Source organism: Oculina patagonica, chromosome 8, assembly GCF_052425735.1.
Source record: "Oculina patagonica isolate OP01 chromosome 8, crgOcupat, whole genome shotgun sequence".
In the NCBI taxonomy this organism is placed as follows: Eukaryota; Metazoa; Cnidaria; class Anthozoa; order Scleractinia; family Oculinidae; genus Oculina; species Oculina patagonica.
Genome location: NC_135765.1, coordinates 169,448 through 194,520, shown reverse-complemented (window position 1 = coordinate 194,520; position 25,073 = coordinate 169,448). Strand labels below are relative to the sequence as shown.

At 36.1% G+C, this 25,073-nt stretch overlaps 1 protein-coding gene across 1 annotated transcript in view; it reads right to left on the bottom strand.

Moving 5' to 3' along the window:
• LOC144662300 (uncharacterized) overlaps positions 1–19,992 on the bottom strand; it is a 43,169-nt gene extending 23,177 nt beyond the window's left edge. Inside the window, exons 1-26 of the mRNA XM_078523083.1 lie at positions 19,887–19,992; positions 18,856–18,911; positions 18,063–18,088; positions 17,783–17,858; positions 17,036–17,340; positions 16,271–16,403; positions 15,671–15,816; positions 14,611–14,697; positions 13,943–14,049; positions 13,405–13,421; positions 13,122–13,230; positions 12,034–12,168; positions 11,346–11,502; positions 10,976–11,071; positions 9,790–9,929; positions 9,140–9,206; positions 7,996–8,080; positions 6,601–6,716; positions 6,078–6,195; positions 5,763–5,855; positions 5,354–5,514; positions 3,717–3,858; positions 2,283–2,409; positions 1,689–1,908; positions 1,281–1,461; positions 531–644 (exon numbers count right to left, since the gene is read on the bottom strand). Coding sequence (XP_078379209.1) covers positions 531–644; positions 1,281–1,461; positions 1,689–1,908; positions 2,283–2,409; positions 3,717–3,858; positions 5,354–5,514; positions 5,763–5,855; positions 6,078–6,195; positions 6,601–6,716; positions 7,996–8,080; positions 9,140–9,206; positions 9,790–9,929; positions 10,976–11,071; positions 11,346–11,502; positions 12,034–12,168; positions 13,122–13,230; positions 13,405–13,421; positions 13,943–14,049; positions 14,611–14,697; positions 15,671–15,816; positions 16,271–16,403; positions 17,036–17,340; positions 17,783–17,858; positions 18,063–18,088; positions 18,856–18,910 — 3,013 coding nt within the window. The 5' untranslated portion in view covers position 18,911; positions 19,887–19,992. The remainder of the gene's footprint in view (positions 1–530; positions 645–1,280; positions 1,462–1,688; positions 1,909–2,282; positions 2,410–3,716; positions 3,859–5,353; positions 5,515–5,762; positions 5,856–6,077; positions 6,196–6,600; positions 6,717–7,995; positions 8,081–9,139; positions 9,207–9,789; positions 9,930–10,975; positions 11,072–11,345; positions 11,503–12,033; positions 12,169–13,121; positions 13,231–13,404; positions 13,422–13,942; positions 14,050–14,610; positions 14,698–15,670; positions 15,817–16,270; positions 16,404–17,035; positions 17,341–17,782; positions 17,859–18,062; positions 18,089–18,855; positions 18,912–19,886) is intronic.
• Between the last annotated feature and the right edge of the window lie 5,081 nt (positions 19,993–25,073).

The window sequence follows — 25,073 nt, the reverse complement described above, 5'->3', positions numbered from 1 at the left end:
GATAAGAAAAACGAGAATTCTTAAGGGGGAATGGGTGAAAAGCTATGGAAATCGTAAGGCGTAAAATCCTGGAAAACCCATGCAATTCCTAGGGGCGAACGCTTTTTAATGGAATTCTTGGTGTCTTACCTCATTTTCAAAGAATTTCATTGGAGTATAAGGCATTTTCAGTACATTTTAGACATTTTTAATGGATTTCTTTAGGGGTAAGAACGAAATACCTTAAAATAGCTTTCTTCAACAGGGGGGGGGGGGGATATTAAATGCAACAGCCCAATTGTACCGCATAGTATTTATCCGACGTAAGCTTAATTCTAAACTGTAATCAGCTTTAAGCTTTTTTCACATTTTCTTCTTATCCTGTATTAGAAGAAAAGGAATTTGAAATTAAAAATAACAGCGTTACATGCATGTAAGTATTTTAATTCTCCAAATATTAATATCAATAAAAGATTGTAAAATTTATTTAAAAATTTAATATTAATTTAATGTTAATTTAATTATATTAAAAGAATTATCTCGCTATTTACCTTCGCAAAAGGAACCAGTAAAACCATTTTGGCATAAACACGGGCTATCCACAGAGTTGCCATTACAAGTTCCACCATTCTTACATGGATCTTGACTGCAGACCTCATTCATACCTAGTAGCAAGTTAATACAGGAAATTACATTTATTCAAAAATTACAAGCTTTACTTATACTGCTTTTGTGGAATTTTCCAAGCTTAAAACTGTTTTTAAGATCCGACGTTTTGACTAGTTCCACTAGTCTTCCTCAGGTTTGATGTAAAACGATATTGTCAATATGGCAGATTGTTAAGTTGTTTAGCTTGGTGACCCCACACTAAGGCATATCGTGATCATTACACGACGTGTAAGTCATGTCAAAATGCGCGCGAATTGCAGTCTTCTAAGGCCCATCAGATAAACATATTAATACGATAATCGTGCGCGCGAGGGTTTTTAATCTGATGTTTTATTTTGTAAATAAGCATAACAATTTTTTCGAGTATAAATATAGTATCGTAACGTATCATTCGTTTGTTATGTTAACATCATGGTTGATGGATGAATAAATAAAATGATAAATAAGTAAATATGTTTACTTCTGTCGTAATTAAGCACTCTAGTTCAGTTGCATAATGACTCATAGTCCCCAGTGTGAGAACTACAGCACACAGCACAAAACTTTTAGAAGACGATTTGCTTTTAATTTGATATGCACTACTGTACTGCAGACCAGTCGGCCTGGCTTTCTACTGTACTTTATATTCATACCCAGAATATTATTTTCATCACTAACGCACGGTATGTTAACGTTGCATGGTATCTGTTTTGATGGTGGATTGTGCCTGTGGGCGCATGTCAAGTCCGGCACTGTGGAGGTTGCTCCGTTCTCGCTTGTTTGTTGACAGATCACGTGACGTGCCATGATGCCGGGACCACATGAGGTTGAACACTTGGGAGCAGAGGAGAAGGAGTAAATTAATGACCGTGAACATGTACTTAACGCGCTAAGTTGAGACATTTAAGACATTAAAGACATCAACTAGCTCATTCGAGACATAAGAAAACGATTACATTAAGACTGATATAAACGATCCGGAAAATTATACAACAAAACCTTCCAAAATCTACTTAGTCAATACCAGTTTTATCCCCCCTCGCATAAGTTATATTACTTACCGTGGACCAGTCTGAGTTAACAATCCACTCAGCAGGACATATAATCACATTACAAACTTCATTCTCCGAAGAAAGGACCGGCTTAGTTTCTGCTAAACAGGCGGAGTCCGGTACAACTACCATTTCATTGGAGGAAACTTTTTGTCGGCAGACGACACTACGTGTTTGAGTTCCCCCGCCGCAGGTTTTAGAACATGGTGACCACTCTGTAACGTACCACCTGCGAAAAAAGGGTTTCAGTAATATAAAAATGAAATTTTTGCAAATAACTTAACACAGTCTTGTGACTAAACAAGCAGTCGCTGAATTATTGTTATTCTGTCAAGAATAGTGTACAGGAGCAGTCTTATCTCCATACAAAACAAAAAAAAACGCCGTTTCCACGTATTATATAAACTATGATAAAACATAGCTTTTTATCCAAAGCGAGTGGCTTTAAAGTCAAAGCCATACCTTTGGCTTTTTATTATAAACTTCTACCTGATAAATTACGTTAGACACGTCACTTGTCAGTTGAGGTGTCTATATCAGCTAAAAAAAATGCTGGGATGTTCGTGAAGACAAATCACTTAAAATAACAAACACTGAACGTACTCGGGTTCACAAGGTTGTGTGTTGCATTGCCTTGAGCTTGGTGGTTTGTTTAGTAAATCGCAGGCTCCATCAGATACAACAGTATTGTCTTTTGTTTCAACACAACGCACATCACGCTCCTGAACCCCTGTAAATACAAACAGAGAAGAATCAAACAAGATCTCTTTTGTATACAATACACATTACTTCCACCAAGACAGAGAGTTCCATACAATGAGAGAAAGAGATAAAGGGCGCTTTCCATTCGACCAAAAATTCCGGAAATGTCGGAACAAGAGCGAATGGTACATAAATTTCCTGGGAAAGTTTCCAGAAAATCCGGAAAGTGTCGACTTTCCGAAATGCGAACCATTCAACCGAAAATCCTGAAAATTCCATGAGAAAAATCAAATGGAACTGAAAGTTCCCGGAAATTGTTTTCGAAAATTTGGGTCTACCTTGCGAGGTTGTCCTCTTTTCCGGAAATTATGAAAAAAAAATATTAATTTACACTCAGCCAAAGTTCCTTCGGCAACAAAATAAAGCGATTTGAGCAGCTGAAAGCAGCTACATGTGTTAAGAAAGCATTCTTGAAACTCCAAATAAAAATATAAGGTTAGCTCGGTTGTTTTTTTCGTTGTTGTTTTGCAGGCGGCAGCAAAGAAATGTACAAATATTTATAACGCGCGTGCAGGCTACGCCATTGTATTGCTCATTTAACCTTTTGGGTTGGCGACGTTTTCATTGCTTGTGTGCCTTTTGAAAGATCCCTGTATTCGTGGCCAATATGTCATTCATGGCGGTTTTTTCAGTGCTCGAGTTATACGTGCAGCAAATCTGCTACAGTACATTATTTAAATGCACCGTAGAAATTTCCATATTAGACGCAGCACCTTATGCAAATTTTGTTTTGCCTTCCGTGCAGTCAACCGGAAGAGTTGGAAAATGCTGTTCCATTCGCCACTGGAATTTTTCGGAAACTAAAACCAGGATTTTTGGTCGAATGGAAAGCGCCCAAAAATACTACACTCGGATGAGTACTTTTGATGAAATTTCTGAAGTTAGGAAACAAAATGAAGTTAAAAATTTAATACATTTTCTTCATGGAAACTTCAAAATATAAAGAGTAAACGGATGATTGAAATCGCAAAAAATATATTCTGTTTAACAATTAGCAGACTTTTACTAGTGTTTTAATGCAAATACTGCAATTATTTGATTGGCGAGCTATCGTACAGTGAAAATTTGACAATTTATGTGTACTGGCTAAAGGAAGATCGTTTACAAAATGGTTTGGGGAAATCGCTAATACGAAATGTTATTAAATATTTTAAATTACTTAAACGCCAGAAAATTACAACAATACTAGTTTAATTTTCTCAAAATAAGTTATTGAGCCGGTGCAAGTCCAGAATTTAAATTATGATAACTCAGTCTATTCCAGTTGATTCTTACCTCCTGAGCATGTCACAGAGCAGACTGACCAATCAGTCATGTTCTTCCAAACATAGGAAAGAACTGGCGCAGATTCACCAGGCAGGATCGGCCTTCTTACGGAATAGTTTACTCCTTGAGTCTCTTCGTGTACTCGTAGAAACTAAGCAAAGACAAGATTATTTAATGTTAAGGTGTTGCCTGTCAGTGCAAAAGCTAGCATAGTCTTGGAATGGCTCATAGAGTTTTGTGTGCAGTGTCTTGATTAGTCTCATGTGACTATTTACATCTTTCAGACTTGGAATTTGAATTCATAATGAGTTGGTCATCTAACACGTGAGAGGTCCAACGAAGTTAATGATCAAGAGTAGGTGAGTGAGGACGGGTGGGAAAGAGGAGGTGGAGAGAGAGAAAGGGGGTCAAGGGGTAAGGTGCAAATCAAAGATCTCTTCGAGATATCGACTTTTTTGCATGAAGTTAGTATGAGTAGGAGGTTTATCCTGGGCATTGTTGTTCGAACATAGCATGGAAGAATTCAAACGTCTTTCAGTTCAAGCATTTTTTTTATTTTCGCGGAGGAAATGCTGTATTTGTCAGTCGCGACGGCTGGGTGCTTTGCGACTCATATACTTTGGCTTGGTTGAAAATGGTAAACTTTGACGTTTGCCTTTAATCGAAATAGTTGTTTCCTTTCGAGTTAGAAAGATTTCTACTCGGCTTAATGCAGGGTTCTCGATAAAGGTTACGCACGACAGAGTTACCTTTTGTCTCGTCACGCAATCTTAACCCCACATTGAGAAGTAAATTTTCGTTTGAATATTACCAAAAGCCGCTTCTCCTCGCGTTATTCTTTACCTTACGGCTACACATGCCATTTCTAACGACTACATTTCCAGTAAAACAGTTGCTGTTTATTTTTCTAATGGCGATGCATTATTTTCTGAATACATTCTTCATATATACCCACACCCCCGGCCCACACCGAAAAGAAATCCCTTGAATTGAGAACGCGAATAAATGATTATTTACTCGTGTTTAGCGTGACTAACGCAATAGATTGTCGCGAAAACAAATCCTTTAGTTTGAATATTAGCGCCGCTTTAGTATGTGAAAGACTTGTATTAAACAGTACAAATTTCCGTTCTTAATCATTTTAGGTTAAATATTAGCGCCCCTTCAGTGTGTGAGACGCTTGTACCAGTACAACGCTTTAGACTGTGAAAGACTTGACGTTGCCTTCATGGGCTGAACCACTCACATTCTCGATTAGTTGTGTCATATCTCATTTGAGATACTCACGCATAAAAATAATTGTTATATAACGTTTATACATGTGACAAGTCACGTTTTTAACACGAGATCGCAAGTGTTGACGCAATACTAATGAGAGACCCTTTCATCACCCACAGCGGAATATGTGACAAGTCACGTCTTTAACACGAGATCGCAAGTGTTGACGCAATACTAATAAGAGACCCTTTCATCACCCACAGCGGAAAGAAATCCCTTGAGAAATTAAAACAGTCCCTTGTGAAATTAAAAAAGTCCCTTGAGAGTTAACAAGAATGTGGTTCCAAATTTTGCCTCACATAACTGCTATTCTCCTACTTTCGCTTGTAAACAAGCAAAAAAAGTCGAAAAAACCATCAAAATCCTACCACAACTTTAAGCCTCTCATTGGTTGGTCCACGTATCTCAAGGGTATCTTTATATTGAACATTCTTATGCTTGTAGATTATCTGAGCTCCAGCGTATTCAATAGTTTTGGAATAGACGTAAGGTACATTGATAAGGTTTTTTCCATACACATCCTGGATGCCTGGAAAGGAAAGAAATGCACTGTGTAAACATGTTTGAGTTCAAAACAAAAGTAAAATACCTGGAAATGTGAAATATTGTTTGAACAAAATTAGTATTTTTCCTGTTTTGTTACGTTTTTCTAAGATTCTGTACACATTTATATACTCAAGGTTTTTCTCTTTATGGAAGCATTGTTTGTTTCATTTGCAGCTGCCACGTTATGGTTAGTAATCTTCGAGCACCTTTTTGTTTTCATAAGTTACTGACCTATTACGTTGTATGTTTGACCACTCATTTTTTCGAAATAGGCAAGTGCTGTTCCGGGAGGCAATTCTTTTACCAAAACGGCGTCCCCGACATCTGCAACGAAGTTAATTTAACCTTATCAGTGGTATTCGCAACTGGAAGAATAATAAAGGGAAAAATGGAAAATGGACAATAACTTAAGCAAAAAGAAACCTGTGGTGAATATGAAATAAAATTAGGTGTGAGAGAAGATAGAAGCATGGGATTTCGCAAAGAGAAAACAGTCAATATTTCGTAAGAGATAAGCAGATGATCCCCGAGTTCCAGTTAACTTACTCGCAATCTTGTCAGTAAAGCTGTCAATTATATCGAAGCAAGAGTCAGCTTTGCCGTCGCATACACCACAACGATCCGTCTTTTTTCTGGAATTCAGCAAGTGATCACAGCCAACAACCTAAAAAGTATTATTATATAGATATTTACAACAATCCTATACCCATGTAACAACTTTGAAACAAAGGAGTAAAATAAAACCAAACGACATGCATCAATGGATTTAAGTCTGAAGTTTTCATTAATTCGATCAAATTTGTTACGGAAGTATAAAAAGCATGACCCTACTTCCTTGCCAAAAGATTTGATTTGGACTCTACTGTCTAATTTTTATTATTTCATTGTTTTTTAGCCTTAAAATGTGTTTTTTGACAATTTATTGAAGAACACCAGGTGATATCCGCGCGATTTCACAGGATCATTGTAAATAGCTGTCTAATTAAGGAAACAGGGGAACATACAGAACTTATTATAAATGTCCAGGTTTCGTCCTTTTAAGCTATACAAGGTTGCAATGTACACTAACCTCAGGATTTCCTTTGATGCAAACATCAAAACTGTTAGTCGCTACTCGGGTTGCATCTTTAACAGTTCCTTTCGGATACACCAAGTTACCGACCCGACAGTACAGTCCACAGGGATCTGAATGGAAATGGGATTGAAATTGCAACAGAATTTAACAGCATACGAGGTTCATATTGTATTGCGGTTTTTATTATATAAACTGCATTGGTTTAGCGAGTGGTAGCAAAACCGGCGATATAAATGGTATCACACATGTGTGGATAAAAATGATATTTACACATGTGTTATATCATTTTGACCAATAAGTCGAAACGTCTTCGGATCTTCCGCCGCAATCTTCGGTAATCTTTGGAAATTTTCGGAAAATTGGGAAAATGTTCGGAATCATTCGTACGAACTTCGGACAACATTTTGAAAATCTTCGGAAATCTTCGGAAAATGGTTGGTGATCTTCGGAAAATCAAACTTCAAACCTAAATTCAAAATAAACTAGTCACGACAAAAGTTTAGAAAATCCTAGCATAAAGTAAAAAATTACGTCGATCTTATAAGACCCGGAGTATTTGTTACAGATATTTGGCAGCAAAATAAACTTTGTGGAGTGAAAATCTAATTATCCTCGGCGTCGGGAGATACGACTGTTTGGTGCCCCCTGAAGCATGGTTAAGTAACGTCCTGTATTGAAGATGAAGTATTCAACATGACACGAGCATGGGACAAAGACAAATTCTGAGTCCCCGATGGGAATCGAACCCATGGCCTCCCAGATACCGGTTGGGCGCAGGACGTTGTAAATAATAAAGAATTTTAAGCTCGGTAATAAATAATGAAGATGAAGTATTCAACATGACACGAGCATGGGACAAAGAAAAATTCTGAGTCCCCGACGGGAATCGAACCCATGGCCTCCCAGATACCGGTTGGGCGCTCTAACCAACTGAGCTACGAGAGACTCGCTGTGAGCTGGGCCATTTTACTAGGTTGATAAGTAACACGTGTCCTGCATACTGCTAGGATCAGCAATGTCGAATTCATCGAGTTTGTAGTAAATAATAAAGATGGTAAATTTTAAGCTCGGTAATAAATAATGAAGATGAAGTATTCAACAGGATGCATTCATGCAGGACGCGTGTCACTTATCAACCTAGTAAAATGGCCCAGCTCACAACGAGTCTCTCGTAGCTCAGTTGGTTAGAGCGCCCAACCGGTATCTGGGAGGCCATGCATGGGTTCGATTCCCGTCGGGGACTCAGAATTTTTCTTTGTCCCATGCTCGTGTCATGTTGAATACTTCATCTTCATTATTTATTACCGAGCTTAAAATTCTTTATTATTTACAACGTCCTGTATTATTGAATGGATTTTTTTCGTTAACTTTCCGCAATAAGGCTCTTACCTGATGTTTTGTAATATGGCACATAACTTGCATCATACGCCAAGCACTGCATTTCTCTGTACGTAGACGTCGCGTTCACGCAGTGCTTAAAATAGAAACAAAACAAATCCATTAAATGCATCGTAAGTAAGAGATAATTAATACCGACGTTCGATGTATTTATCTGCGTTATTTTATGATATTATTCATGAGGGACCATTGTATAAAAACATTTCCAGGAGGACAAAAGCCGTCTAATTAGAGGTATTTCGGCTCCAACCGTAAACAACATAGTCTTTCTTTTGTTGTATGGTTGCCATTGTGCGGCTTTCTCAGAAAGTCCTGATCGTGCAATTTCACGGTTTCGCGACTCACTGTGTTTTGATGTTTTGCTGATTTGTTTTTCTCAGTGTGAAGTTCGCAACATATTCAAACAGAATAGTCAAGCAGAAGAAATTTTTACCTTAGGCAATATGCAGCGAAAAATTCAACTGAGCTTAGCAAATCGCTTATGTCGATTCTGTTTTTTCATGAATTTGATATTTCCAAAATGAATTTAGAAACAGAAGAAGGCCTTTTACTTTCAAAAGACTTAACATTTTGGGAAGAGTAAACCTAAGAAATGTTTGGGCTGCCTATATGGCTTAAATTGTTTTGTATTTGGTTGCTTGAAAAACTGTATTGTTGGAAATGTAAAGGGGCTTGATTTGGTCAGGAGGAGATAAGTCGTAGCCTAAAATATTTTATGAGAGGTTTAACAAATTATACAAAAACATCCAACGTTTGAGGTATTTATTTGTATAAATCCCTGAAACGAGGGATTTATACAGATAAATCCCTCATTAATAACCATAAATTCAATTCATTAGCCCCGCACTTCCCTGCTACATTATCAAGCCCAGCGCGGACTTTCAGTTAGTTAATATTCACCAGGGTTGTAAGTTAAATAAAGGTTGTTGAATAACAAAAGAAAATGTGTCAATCATGAAATGAGAAATGTTAGAAAAAATAAGGACGAACTAAAGAAGAACTGGGAATGCTCATAGTCTAAAAACAAAGTCATTACAAGGAGCAAACGTTATTAAAAAATAAAATAATAATGATATAAAATAATATGACCTTATTATTAATATCTCCTACTTCAGAAACTAAGACTTTATTTTACCATAAAGTTGCATGTTCGCCACTGCCCGGTGTCTGATCCTTTACAGCTTTTGCCTCCATACTTTGGACTGATACAACAGACAGTAGATCAAGTTACAAAGAGTCATAAAATTAAAATATTTAAGGTTTCCAGAGGTGAATATAATAATGGGACATTCATTTTGGTCGAGAAGCTCGCCTTATGACAATATATTCACTGCGCTAAGCGGTAAATGTAGTATTTCAAGGCTTGGTTATAAACCACGTAACCTTTGTCATTCAGACAAGCAAAACTGGCAGATAATTGCTGCATGAAATTTTCGTTTATTCGAAAGAAATCACTCCAAGTCCGTATATTGAAAGCATTGCATTACCTAAACCAGTTATAAAGTTTTTTCTATAGTTATGGATTTTTTATGGTTCCCAACTCGACCCCCGATCTGGAGGACCAGAGTGTTGTTATGTCTCATTCTTCTCCTGCTGACTTATCCGGCATGCTTTAACCTGCCTGGGGCACAATGCTTCCACCGGCACAGCTCTGTGGGTCGCAAAGGCGTGTAAGTAACCTCCTTTCTTCCTCCCACCACGATAATGCCATAACACTAGCCACGAACGAGATGACTGAAAATGAGGTGAAAATCATGCATCTCATAAAGCTGTCAACAGACTTACGCTGGGTCAGTGCACGTTCTCTTTCTGTACTGTACCCCACCCCCACAGGAGAGTGTACATGGAGTGTAGTCTGACCACTTGCTCCAGCCTCCATCAACTCGTGCACGTCCATTGTCTTCACAATTTCCTTTTATACACCACTGGTCAAAAGTAAAAACAAGCTTGGCTTGAAAACTGTTTTTTTTTTCTTGCATTCCAATAAAGGTCAAGAGTTATATAACTAAAAAAATACCATTTACAGTTGTATGCGGCTTGCAGTTGTAATTTGGGCATCCAGGCACCTCATCTTTTACAAAAATTAACACTATACTACACTTTCAACGATAATTTAGCATCCCATCCAGTCGCTTTACTGCCCGTTCTGCTCGTTGCCTGTTCTGCCCGTTAAACCTAATGAGGCTGTTGTCGATTAAACTTGTGAAAATGGCATATTATGCTTCTAGCTTTAAACGTAGCACGATGAAAGCACAATTTAGAGCACAATTGAACTGTATGTGAAATTTTACCTTGCATTTTGATTTTGTTGAACCTGGTTAGCTAAACATGTTTTGCTGGTGTGAATGGGGTATTAGATCTTAGAGCTCAGTCAGCTCACTATCGAGCCGTATGCGTGGGGCCTGAGACCAAGAAACATCACATCGACTACAGGCTGCCCGGAGCCAACAGTTAACAAAAAAGTTGGAAAGCGAATAAGTAAAAAGAAGTATATTCAATAGAAAATTCTGTTTCTTTTCATTCCCTGCAAATCAAAATAGCCAGATTATGCAAGCAGAGCTAAGTTTTTTTTACTGTTACGTGTTCACCATCTTTAAATAAAGTTGATTATTATTATTATTATTATTATTATTTTTTTTTAATTTTTTAAATACGACTTATTTTTGGTTGTCTATTAACAAAGTAATTAATAATATATAATAGCGAAATATGAATCTAAAAAATAATCGAAAAAATAATCGAAAATAAAAAGAAAAAAGAAAAAAAAAGAAAAATTTATTATTATTATTATTATTTTTATTATTATTATTATTATTATTATTATTATTATTATTATTTAAAAAATGTCATAACTTATGCTAGCAAAATCGACGAAGGCCTTAACCTACTACTTAAGTGGTTATTCAATACAATACCAAAAGTAGGGGTTGTATATATATAGTTTTAGTTAGATGCAGAAAATTCAACGTACATTCCTCGGCCCGCAGGTCGTGCCGTCCGCAACAGGAATGTTACGGCTTTCGCGTGTCCATCCATCTGGCGTACAGTACAAAATTGCACAATTACTCTTTAATAGAGAAAATAAAAATTAAAAACAAATTAAAGGAAGTTTTACAAATCTTCCCCCACAATCTTCCAGCGTACTTGAATATAGAAAAGGCCGCCAAAATAGATGTTTCAAAGCAACTATCGCCAGTCTTTTGAACCGAGAGGGCCTTAAATAATTTGTTAAAAAGTTTATGGCCTTCCTTACTTCACCCGTTTATAATTACTTAATTAGAAAAAGGAATTGTTATGTGCACGCTTTGATATATTAACACGCTTTTCTCAAAATCTCTTACCAGCTCTTGGGTCCAACGATAATATGAGTTTCCAAATAAATATTTACATTGCTTGTCTCCGTCCATGATCTCCCCAGGTAATTGGGATAAATCCAAGCCGGAAGGGACAGCTGCCAAGGTGTTCGGTTTGTTATCCAAGCACGTCGATCGGCTACCACTGTGAAAAAAAAACCAATAACAACAACAATCACATGGATGAAACTATTTGCAGAAGCGTCGCCCAGATTTGATTAAGTGACCACTGTAAAGTATTACAGTGTGAATATTGCTAAAGCAATGAAAAACGCAAACGTATTAATTAAACCGCCTCACAAGGTGAAAACAAAGGATTCGAACTTCATTTGTATGAGGAAGTCAGGTTTTGGCTTGGATTTGATTTTTTAACTTAGGCAAAAGTTCAATCATCATTTACTTTTACAACAACAAGAACAACAAATACATACTACTCTAGTAAAATACTGTTTACAGATATACATTCCTCTGCTATAGGTGATTTACTATTTATAATAGTTGAAAACTGCGTAGCGTCTTTTATGCTAGAAATAATTGTTAATGTTCCAAAATGACGCTAAATGGCGGTATAAAACTGCTCCGACGTTTCGGCAATACTGCCTTCTTCAGGGTGATTTACTATTTATGTCTTGTCTGTATGACCCTATTACAGTAGTTTATAAAAGGGCGTATGTACCTAAGAAATGTTTGTAATCTTTCTTGACTACAAGTCGACCATCTCAAGGCATCACTTCCACTGGTGAGGGTACTAGACATAATATACTTCCCGTCCACGCACGAATTTCCATCACCGTCATGGTGAAGACCAAAGCTATAAAACATAAGTCAAGAAGACTGTGAAAACAGGTAGCACGTAGTGATGTTGTCGACTTGATTTTTAGTGACCAACAGCAACAACTCCCAGAATGTCGTAACGCATTTACGGTCTTTTGAACGGTCATAAGCGTATTTCTGAACAATAGAGTAATCATTTGATTTAATTTAATTAAACTATTTTATAGGGTGGTAAACGGTGAAGCACCGGCTGCATTGTCACACTTAGCGAAAAAAGTCAGGATTTCTTACAGCCTCAGAAGAAACTATAACATCGTGGTCCCTAGATTTAATTCATACTTTGTAAAAAATTTAATTGGACATAGGGGGGCCATCATATGGAATGCTGTTTCGTCGTATAATACAGGATCCCAATTTTCGGTTTTCTATCGAAAAGTGAAAAATGATAATTATATTAAGGAGCTTAATTTCAATGCTCAGTCGGTTCAGTCGCTCCCTAGCTAGGCATTACAGTGACTTTAAATGTTACTAATTGTTATGTAATTAATTATTTTTATAGTAGTTACGATCCAATTTAGTATATAAGTATTTAGTAGTAGTTTAGAAATATATTAGTTTATTAGTATTTAGTAATATTTAGTTTAATACACGACCTCACAAGCATTGTGCTTTAAACCCCTATCGTGTTTAAATAAAAGTTATGATGATGATGATGATTATTTTGAATGTTACAAAAAATGAGGGCAGCCTGCGATGTATACTAAAATTGTCGAAATCATTTAATTTGGTCCCAGAATTTTTTGAAATTTTGAAATTTTCGGTCGATCATTGGTCGAATGGTTCACATTTTCATGAAACTTGTCTAAGAATTTCCGTTCTACTTCTTTCCTTTCCTAGACTTCAGACGTTGTGTGTCGAATTTAAAGCACCCATGGTTGCTCTACGCTGATCGATGCTTCAGTTAATGTAAACACAGCAACTAAGACTTACTTGTGACCAATCTCGTGAGCAATTATTCCAGCAGTTTGCAAACCCAGCTCACTGTTTACGTTGGTTGCACCAATGGCCGGTGTACACATTACATTGAGGTCTGCCAAACCTGCTCGTGTTAAAACAGAACTAAGATAAATAGCCACTGATAATCAAGGAATGTCAACCCAAATCATATAAGGACTAAAATCAACCATTTAAGCTGAGAGTTTTAAGCTGTTTGGTCTTTGTTATATATTTCACAGCTAAAAGATTATTTGAAATGCAATGGTAAAGCACTTACCGCCACCTGCAATAAATCTAAAAGGATGGAATAAAAATTCAAAAGATAAAAAATTAAGACGACTCGCAAAGCTTTGTGGTATGCAAAACCTAGTGTTAACTAATGGAAAATAGACCAGCTTAGAAAGTCTCCGGCATATGCAGACTGTATAAAAACAACAATCAAACACAAGTTTCTTCTTATAGCCGCAAACAATAAATCAATCAACCAACCAATCGATCAACCAATCGATCGATCAACCAACCAACCAACCAATAATAATTTATACATTTATATAGCGCTAAAACTATAAATATTCTAAAGCGCTGTTTACTATATGTAAACAGCGCTGTTTACTATATGTAAACCAACCAGCGAATCAATCAATCACTCAATCACTCAGTCAGTCAGTCAGTCAGTCAGTCAGTCAGTCAGTCAGTCATGCCTACTCTCACCACCATTCTCAGTTCTATACTAGCACTCACGTTATATTCAGTGACAAATATCACGCTTCGATTCTATGGTTTGTGAATATCTTTTGGTTTTCATTTTGACTCACCTGGATACATATGATGTGACATCGACTTGACTAAGATGAGTGTTATCATACGTCCAGTCCTCAATTTTACTAAGAATGGATTCTATAGACATGGAGTTTAATCCAAGCTGAAAGAAAGTTCAAACACCAAATTTGAGATAGAAACTCAAATCAAAGATTGTAAAATTTTGAAAAAAAATTATACGAGAAAATACGTTTTTAGAACAGTGAGCGATAAAACACGGATGCTTTAAGCTTTCCCAATGTAATTTATTGTTTACCATATGCGCACGCATGTTTTTAGCAATGTAAGGCCCCGTCCACACTGACCCGGGTAAATTTGAAAACGGAGAAATCTGAAAAAGCCGCGTAAAATGTTTTCCGTCCACATTAACCCGGGTAAATTTGAAAACGATACCCCTTTTGGAGAGCGTTTTTGAAAAGTTCCGTTTTCGGTGACCGAAAACGCCGGTTCATTGTGGTCGGTTGGCCTAACCGGAGAAAAAAAGATGCGTTTTCAAATTTACCCGGGTCAGTGTGGACGGGGCTTAAGTGTGGTAAACTTAGGCCTAAACAAATAAATTAAAGCGGCAAAGTATATGTATCCAAGGTTTTTCTGCGAGACCGTCCCACGATGCACCGAACGTGCACACACTCGCAAAAAGAACAGTCTACCTAAGTTAACTTACTTCGGTAGCATTCAAAACCGTTATACGCTTGATGACGTAGGTAACTTTTATTTCTCCCATACTGGCATCTTGGAACATTCCTGCAACCTGAAGAGAAAACATTGACTAATGATTTAGTTGTAAGCAATGCCTTACATGTGGAAATTTAATAGGCATCGAGGACTTGCATAGCCGGCTCGGGGCTATACTCCGTTTAGTCGTCTTATAACAACGAAAGCCCAGGCAGGATGGAACAACCCTCGCCTTGTAAGCTAATGAAAAATTAAGTTTGCATGTACGTCTGAGGGAGATTACTGTCGTTAATTATTAGTATACATTTTAAAGAGGTTAAAACACTCTGTTACGTTAGGACAAAGGAAACACATTTTTCACGAGCACTGAACTACAAAGACTATAAATGGAAAAACTCTGAATTCTCTTTCGCGCACTAAACGGACACTTTAAGCATTGAGCTACAGGACAATGATATTCTTTCTTTATTAACATGGTTTCATTATCTTTATTGTTTTTTCTTTCTTCAGTAATTATTAGATATTATTTATACTTTTTAATTAAGATAAAAGGATGGCTTGTTGACTAATGATTTAAATCATTTAACCGCTATTTCTAACCACGAAACCACATTTTTAAGCTGCCTAAGCTGTTGGTGTTGACTTTGCTCTAAGTTATCTCAGTGAGTTGTTAATAAGTCAGCCAATAATAATAATAATAGTATTAATAATAATAATATTAATAATAATAATAATAATAATAATCTTTTATTAGGAAGCCTTCAATCACTATACAGTGGTCTTCAGAAAGGTCCTAACTAAGATTAAAAATACTTAATAAGACTATATACAATAAAACGAAAAATACCTAAGAATTAAAAACTATTATTAAAAACTAACGTGAATACAAAAGAAAGAATTAACTAAAAAACCTACTTAGAACGCTACGCTTAAAATTTACAAAATCAAGTGCATTTCTGGTGTCTCTGTCTAGGTTATTCCAGTCTTTCAGAGAGCCAAAAAGGATGCCTTTGAAATTATTTATTATGATAAAAGTAAACAACACTTACAATGTTAGCAACGGTGAGCACTAAAGTTGAGATTTGGGACTCTCCATATTTCGCAGACACGAATTCGTCTGTTACCATGGCAGCCTCCAGGTATTTGTGTGACGATCCAGCAGAGCGTGCTTTCCTTTTCGACGACCATTTTTTATCTACAGAGTAAAAAACATGGAAAAATATCAAGTAAAAAATGTAAGCCGCAATAATGTTGGTTGTACATGTAATTCCAAAAAAAATGAATAAATGACGGTGGGTGTTATTTATTGTAATAGCTATTAATGAAAAGGTCATAACGCTGCTACTTATGAATTTCTCACCCTCGACGCACAACCAAGTATTGAAAATCTTGTACCAAATGAGCTAAAAATATAGCACTTATGTAACGTAAAGTCACAAAGTGAAATCCAATATACAATAAATATCTCAATGTGAAAAAAAACTGTTCAATCATTAATCAAATGTTTTATCTTTAAGGGAATTGTAAAGAGATATACTGATCTTTATAAGATTTTGCTAATATTGTATCTCTTTTAAATATTTATTTATTGTTTTCAATTTATTGTTGTTCCTGATAAGCCCCTTTCGGGGGATCATCAGAGTATTTACCTGGAGTCCTCTTTGTCGGTCTCTTTACAACAATATGTGGTTTGTCTAACTGTCTGTGCTGAACGTGTTCCGCGAGATGAGCTGGCAGCGGATGAATGTATAAGGTTTCACGAGAGCGTCTGATCACTCCATGCTAAATGAAAGAAATCAGAAGAGCTTCTTAAGGTATACTTTTATAACTAATGAATAGCTGTGGCCATGAGATGACAAAGTTGACACTTCCATTTGTCTAGTGTATTTCTAAAACATCTAGTAATACCAAAACTTGATCATGAAACGTCAGCGTAGTGATAATTGCAAATTGAAGTGAGATCGAGTATTTAACTAGTTTTCTTTTTCACCTTATTTTTTCACAAGATTCCAAGTACGTTAGATACCTTCTTAAAAGGGGTAGAAGGGGGAGAACTGTATCACATTTTCCCTACATAATCACTTCTATTTGTCCAAAGTATATGCAGTGATTTCTACGTTTTCTGATCCCACTAATTATGCATTTTTAATTAAATCATTGTGTATTATTATTCAGACCCATTACCGGAAGATTTTGTATAACTTATTTATTCTCCTGTTTCTGGGTATTTTCACTTTTTTAGGTGCCACGCTGTGAGCTAGGCAGTTGTTTTTAAGTTGTTTTTATTTTACTTATATTTATTTTTGTTGGCCACATTTACGAATGAATAATTGCCGGACTCAAGCTTATGTTATGGGAAAAGTTCATTTATTTTGTTTTGCTAAGTACGTACAAATATTGTCAATGGCTCTCACCATTCCTTCCGCGTGGCTCACAGCGACCATTGATTCGGGTTCAGATGTTACCTTTCCAAGATAAAATGTATTTTCTGGGGCTGGGTGATAGTCAGTGCTCCCATCACCTCGCTTAAATTCCACCCTCATGTCACGTGACATGAGCTGCTGGTTCAAGGAGAGTTTCAGAGGTAGCTCTTCGTCAAAAACCTTCATTTTATAGATCTTTTCTTTTAAGTTTTCATCCTTTTGAGAACTTCTCTTTTGGCGTTGAGCTTTGTTTTCGTCCTGAGCTGGATACGGTTCAGTTATATCGTAGTCAGGAACTAAAAACAACCATTAATATAAGTTTGCAGTTTATTCATGTGACGTTAATTGCTGTAAGAAATTTTCTATAAAAAACTTTCACACGAATCCAATTCAGGCTTATGAACTTGATAAATTATTTAAAGAGGAGTAGTCGGGAAAAAAGTCTTAATAAAAAAACGCGATACAATTTAACCTGACGTTTTTCTATGACGTGTTGTCTCGGTAATTAGACAGCTAGAGTCTAACCTCCATAGCTGTAACCTCCAGAAATTGGCAAACGTATAACTAAATAGAAGTTGACCGCTGACAGAGGTGACAGAGGTGTCCTAAAATTTAGCGTGTAATGTGCGTAGCTAAATTTTGTGAAATTGGACATGTTTTGCTTATCGCTGTGTCATAGTAATCTAACTTGGTGACCGTTTAAGAGAGGGTGGCTTAATTGAGGTTTGACTGTGTTACCTTGTGAGACATCATTAGTTCCAAAAAAAGTTTCTAATTCTCCTTTGTTCATCTTGTGGTGAAGCATTTGAGAACTCTGAGAAATTAGGAAAGATCTCCATCAAATTAAACGTACGCGTGTTTATTTTAATATAAAATGAGGTACTATAAAAGCGTGACTATTTTCATTTCATAAGAACTTGAAAAGGAAACAGTAAACACAAAAGATAAGTTAAAACAAACAACCAAATAAAACCAAGGTCCGTTAGTTGGTGTTTCCAAATGTTAAAAGGCAACTCACCTTCCTTGAGATAGTTCCAGCTTTAACTGTTGGTAAAGAAGCACATGTAAGATATGGCATGGGGAACAGAGAAATTTACGCCATGTAAACTTTACCTCGTCAACGTCATTGACTTGAAAAATGTTTAACATTAAACAAAAGCACGCCACGCCTTTCTTCAGTAAATAAATTTAAATATTAAGACGGCTCTGTAGCGTCGTACAGGAAAGTTCAGCATGTAGCTTTATGGTCAGTTTATAACAAAATGCTAAAGAAGTTCAAGAGAAAAAATCATCCCAGAAAAGGTAACAGTTTAGACAACTTTTATTAAATTAGTTTGATTCTCAGTACCAGCTCCTTGGCCATGCACGTCATCAAATAAACTGAACTGAACTAATAGTTGCTAACTGAGTCACGTTTGCTGTAAGCCACCCATAGAAATCAGATAAATAATGCGGGCAAAAATTAGGCAAGTGTAATGCAAGTTGAGTGTCAGTTAAACAATAGTTGTAGCTTTATCACTGTCTCAGGCTTTATCTTTACATAGACTATAGCCATCATCATCTTGTGATTAAAGAAAACGGGACAATCGCAGAAAGTCTCCCACTTCCCTCGGCAAAACAAAGAAACTCTGACAAAGACGTATAAGCCCACTGTTTATAAACCGACAATTTTTGAAGCTATATTAAAGACAAATTGTTTGTTTGGTTAGTGGGAAGAAATGCAATTTTAGTGTCACGAGTGGATTCCGGACACTTTTTGCACACTCTTTCACGTTCAGCTAACGATCTCTATGAAAGTAAAATAATTTCACCTTCTTGAATGAACCATAGAAACAGGAATAATTTCCAAATGTATGTCGCCTCCATCCTGTTCAAGAGGAGCAAAAAAAAAAAACAAGAAACACTCATGATAGATCTATTAATATGATCATTACGTTCGTACGTAAGTAATAGAAATTGAAAATTCTGATTGCGATATATGTCAATGCTAATATTGCTACACAAAGGGAGTATTTATAGATGATGAACTGTTTGCTTTGGATATAATTCCCTGTGAATTTAGTTCTTAAAGAAATATATTACTTTTTCAGATTGAAAGCCCATTTTGAAGAGCTTGTTTCGTAACTGTGTCGAATGTTCAAGGACTTGAGTGTTCATATTACTCGTTTTGTGTTGCATAATTACGGTGAAAACGGTGAGAGGTATTCTTAAATTAACCAAAAATGGTGTAAGAGTCAACTCGCAATTCCTTGCGATAACTGCGTTAGCCCCTCGACGGAAATAAGAAGAACTAAAACAGGCTTTTGGAAAAAAAAAACTATAAGTCCAGGGCTAATATCGACATTTATAACATTGTAGCAACATAATGTATGCAGAAATCAATGTACAATCTAACAGTACGAGAGAATGAAAAAGTCATCTGTTGATAGGTATTGTTTTGATAGACATTAAATATTCAGAGCTGGCATTAAAATAAATATATAAGTCCTTCAGTAAAATAATATTTGTGGCTGAGGTTTGAAGGATCAACGTAAGGTTACGATTTTGCCGCTTCCATGGAAAACCTCGAAACGACTGCCAAAGGCCGTCAAGAAGTGCAAATGGTCAGATTTTGACAAAATTTAAACATATTATTGAGTAAAGAAAACAAGCTAATTTCATTTCTATTTTACCTTCCCGATGTTGATAAAAATTCCTCGTGAGGGGTTTGAGGTAAAATGAGGCAAACCTGAGTAATAAGATTGCGTGCGCTTGCCATTTAAAAGAAATTTACAGCGTTTTGTTCAAATTTGAAAACATCAAAACAGGAAAGTTAAAATTTCGTTTAATGTCTAAAACTTACCGTTTTGTAGTAATGTTGCAATAGTTAATTACACGTCAGGGAACGAACCTAGGCCATGAAAAGAGGCAAACAGGTCGCTTAGATGGCTTCGTTAAAACGGCTTGATTCAAGTGAGCAGTGCGTGGTAAGGTTCTCTATTTTAATCACTACCTAGATTTAAAATACATTTAAGAAACAGGTGTCACCATTTGTATGGTTCTCATAACAAATTGAAGCTGGGTTCTATTTGTCGGTTTTGTTTCATATCTAAAACAAACTTTTCAAAACAGTTTTGTTTTAAAACATACAACGACGTTTTCTTGCTTTAATATATGTTGAGCTCTGAAGGTGATAGCAATCGCTTTTATAAGGAGGTTTTAAAAGTTTTTCTTCTTTCGCACCCATGATTTACATCTCAGAACGCTTTTCAAAAATGTATGGTTCTCCTCAGTCATTATTGAAGTATTAACTTAAGGAAAGATCTTTGATAAATGATCTAAATGTTTGATAACCATAACTCAACTGCAAATAACGTTTAAAATTTCTTTGTGAACTTATCTCAGACATTAAATAAGCAGCAATATAACACCGCTGTTTTGTCAGAAAAGAGTCAAAGTCAAAGACCTTACCGTCGTCTATACAGCAGATCATTAAATCCTTTTGTCAAACAAGACTTAAAAACACAACTCACAACTTCCTACGTCGCTGACATTTTATTTGCTTTAAAAAGTGTATAAAATATCAGGGTGAAAAAGTAAGATAGAAATTAAAGTTTAATTAAGACAGAAACTTAAGCACATATAAGAGCTTTTGAGTGGATTTAAGAACGAAATGAAATTAAAACAATTCATCTCGGGGAAACAAATTCAATGTATCTTCTGTTTTGAACGGCATGCCTCTTCCCAGATAAAGCAGGAAACCAACGACTTAGCAAATTTCACAATGGGTAGAAGTAATATTACACAACTTTTACAGTTCTGGAAAAAAACTTGATTGTTTTGGCATACTATAAAAGGATGCGTTCACAGAGATCGTAATCAGAGAGCATGAGAGAAAGAGAAAACCTCATTAACTAAAAATTCTATTTTTAAACTACGGAGCTGAAAATGGTTTTCCGTTTACAATAGGGAGGGCGAAGAAAGCTTTTAGCTGAGATATTAATCGCAAAGAATGTAAATGAAACAAAATTATAAATATGAAAAGGCTTACAAGATTTAAAACAAGGTTAGGTATTCGCAGCACATCTTCAGAAGAGCTTCATCCCCTTGTTTTCAGCGTGATTTCATAACTCGGGTTTGTGAAGCATTTGTACTTGTATATGAAGGCATTGCTTTATAGCTGGTGAAAGGCTAAAAAATGTTTCCCCTTTCGAAACTACAAAGTTTCAGATATATGGGACTTATTTCACGGACATGATCATTGTTATACTAAGCTACATTTTTATCGTTTCATCTTGTTCGAGTTCTTGTCTTCTATTTTATCTTTTATATATCTATATATTGGAAATATTTTAGGATTTTTCTAGCATTTTTTCAGAATATGAAATTGTTGTTATTTTTTATCCATTTTATAGTGTCCCCATTTAGTTTTTTATTGCTATTTTTGGGAGGCGCGTGGCCCAATGGTCAGCGCTCCGGACTCCTTATCAAACGGTCCAGGTTCGAGCTCTGGTCAGGGTCACTGTGTTGTGTTCTTGGGCAAGACACTTTACTCTCGTAGTGTCTCTCTCCACCCAGGTGGATAAATGGGTACCGGCGAAATAATGCTGGGGGGGGGGACCCTGCGATGGACTAGCATCACTTCCAGGGGGAGTAGAAATATTCCTAGCCGCTTTATGCTATCAAAACCGGGATTTAGCCCCGTCAGTATGGACCACTTGGCTCGAGGCTTCCGTTCTATTGTTATTTTTGTAATCGACATTTAAATAAAGGTATTCGTTCGTTCGTTCACTATTCATTCATTCGTTCGTTCGTTCGTTCGTTCGTTCATTCATTCATCCATAATGTAGTTGATAAATATCAGTACAGAGTACGAAACACGGAAAATGGCACCAGTCTAATCGAGCGCGAGAAAGGTGGTAAAGAGTTTCAAAGAGTGGTTAAATCTTTTGACTATAATTTTGTCTCAATCTTTCGAGCTGTAACATAAAGGGTTTAAAACAGCTTTCATTCATTCATTCTTTTAGGAAGTTCAATTGTTTTTTTTTTTTTTTTAACAAACAAATAGATTATGGTAAGCTATTTTATGAACTATGATAGACAGCGTAGTAACATCATAACTTTGCCAAACCATTGCGTAACTCACATGCGTAATTCAGTTTCAATTTAATGTGATCATAGCATGACGTCATGACGCACCGTTACGACGGTACAAGGGTGAATCACGAAGAATTATTTTTGGTTGAGTCAGGCCTGGGGTGGCCTTGTTGGGTTGTGTGCCTTTCTTATATATTTGTGAAAAAAAATCGAATAAAATCGTTATAATTAAAGAAACTTCTAAACATGAAATCCTAATTTATTTATAAGTACAAGCTCACTGCAGTACTATAAACGAGTAAAATTATAATAATAAAGTATTTTTCCGTTTGTCTCACGACGTTGTCACTTGTGATGTAGATCGCGACGTTTCGACTGCACACTGCTAGTCTTCATTATGCGATAAGGTCGACTGGTCAGGTGTAACCTTATAAAGCACGCTGCTGCGCTGTGATTGGTTGGTTTTCAAAAGCTGTGATTGGTGCATCTACTAGTTCTCCTAGTGTTGTGTTTTTTGATCATGGGCATCCATACTTCGGGAATTTCAATTCCACTATCCCTGTTGAGTAGGGTGTGTCTTTTCTGAATTGCCTCTTTGACCCTTCGTGTGTACCAGTGTGGTTCACGATCAATAAACTTTACCTCATTCCAAAGCGGGTAGCGTCCGGTGTTGTGGGTGTGCTCTGAAATGGCGGAGGTCTGGATACGGGCGAGTCGGATGTCCCAGTCGTGTTCTTTGATCCTGTCCTGTATAGGTCTTCCAGATTCGCCGATATAAACTTTGCCGCATTCATAGGGAATTCTGTAAACAACGCCATCTTGCTTAGTCGGATCAACAGCCTTTCGGCCGTAGATAACAGATGGCTTAGATTAGATTAAAGTATCCTCCTCGTCAAGGAAAAACATCAATCAAGTAGGTTATAAATTAGCCCAAAAATAAAAACTTATTAAAAAAGCAAAGTTTCAATGAATGCTACGATACTTCAAGTTGATGTCTTTTATTCATTATATTATATTATTATTCATTATATTATTCTTATTCAAAAAAAAAACCCTTGCGTTAGTTGCATGCAAGTTGGACCTTAAGTGGGTTAGCTTTGTATTACAATTTTGGCTCACGCTTACGTCACTGATTCAACCTGATGGACATCTTTATTTCCGGACTCCTACGAACACTTCGCTGGCGGGCGAACAATGCTGGTCCTCGGTAATGGTTAAGTTGTTTTCTCAACTGATCAAGATCAAATTATTACCAAACTACAAGTAGCTACAAGTTAAGTTCGTTTTAACTGTCGGTCCCTCTGCACTCTTTTTAGTATCGTCCGTTCCTCTAATTTAGTCAATAAAAGTCAGTAATATCTCTTAACATTAAAACATTTGAAAATTCATTTCTTTGCCCTCATTTCTATGAAAGCCTATCACTTATGAAATTTGACACTTGATATAAACTATGGAATACCGTCCAAATAATACATCATGCCACCCAGGGCAATGATATGATAACTGTACATGGAAGTGGTTGTGTGGATTAGGACTAACCCTCTATATTCCGACTGGGAAGTAATGCTAGTGGGGAAATAAAACAACATGAGGGAAGAAAAATATATTACATCTCAGTTGACAGGAGCAAGTCGTCAACAGAACAGATGGGTCGGGTCAGAAAGTGAATGTGTAACTTTACAAGGAATTGGTCATGAGAGGGTTTTGCATTCATGATATCAACGAAAACAAAAGGTCTATAAGTGAATTGAAGTGCCGTTAAGTGCTCTCTAAAATAAAAATAATGTTTGAAAAAAAAGAGCAAATGAAAACTTGCTAGGGAACAAACTTCCGTGACTTCCAGATGGATTTTTGTTGTTGTTGTTTTTCTTTTTTCATAGTCAGGAAATGAGGAAACGTAAACGTTTTTTAATTATTTCTTGACGCAAACCTTGACATGGATTATTTCCTTCTTTTTAGATTGCCCCATCCAAATATGTTTTATGTGTCAAAAATATTGTTAACTGACATTTTCTTTCCGCTTGTACAATTAAACATCCTTTTCCTTCTTAGTTGCTGTTGTCGTTTCAACGACAGTTTTTACAGTCTATTGTAACACTTTGTAAATTGTAAGCCATTTTGTACTATTGTGTCAGTTAAGATTCGCTACTTAAAAGCTCCTGCTAATAGATAGCAAACATTATAGAAACTTTGCTACTTGCCAAAAGTGTACTTGGTTCTTGTATCCAGGTAAGTAACATTTTACTTATTTAATTTTATCTTATTTTTTATTTTTATTTTTATTATACTGATTCTCTGTAAATGCCGGATTTAAAAAAGTTACGTTTCGAAATGCTTGTAAAGTTGTACACTTGGAAAAATATTATTGTTTCACCGGGCCAACTTTCATCGCAATTTTTTTTTTGTTAAACTTGGAGTTTACTTTATCGAAAAATCGGGGTTAGAAAATCGTAGGCATTGCATCACTAGCACTTACCCTGCTATCCAAATGGATCTCTATAATATCATTAAAGGGACTTTGTCAGCTTATTTAACGAGAGTTAAAATCTTTTAATTGTTAGAAAAACGCGAAAGAAAAGCCGTAATGGTCTCGGATATAGTTAAGGCTGTAACAGTTTTCTTCTTTTTGTTAAAATGAGAACTGTATTTAAAGTTTAAAATCAATAATATTATAATACGCAAAGATTCCAGTTCCCCAACAAATTATCTCATTACATGTTGTAATCTTTAGAATAACCGAGAAAGCCTTGGAAAATAACAAACTAAAGGGTGGTGTGGAAAAACAAAAGATCCATTCATTGTAATATTGTTAGACTTGTTATTTTGACATTCGACAATCGGCAGCTGTTAATATAAAGGTATGTACACTGTATAAAAACAAAAGAAAATTATGGAAATATAAGTAAAGTACTAGAAACCTTCCGCTCCGCACTATTTAGCGCAGCTTTAGGAG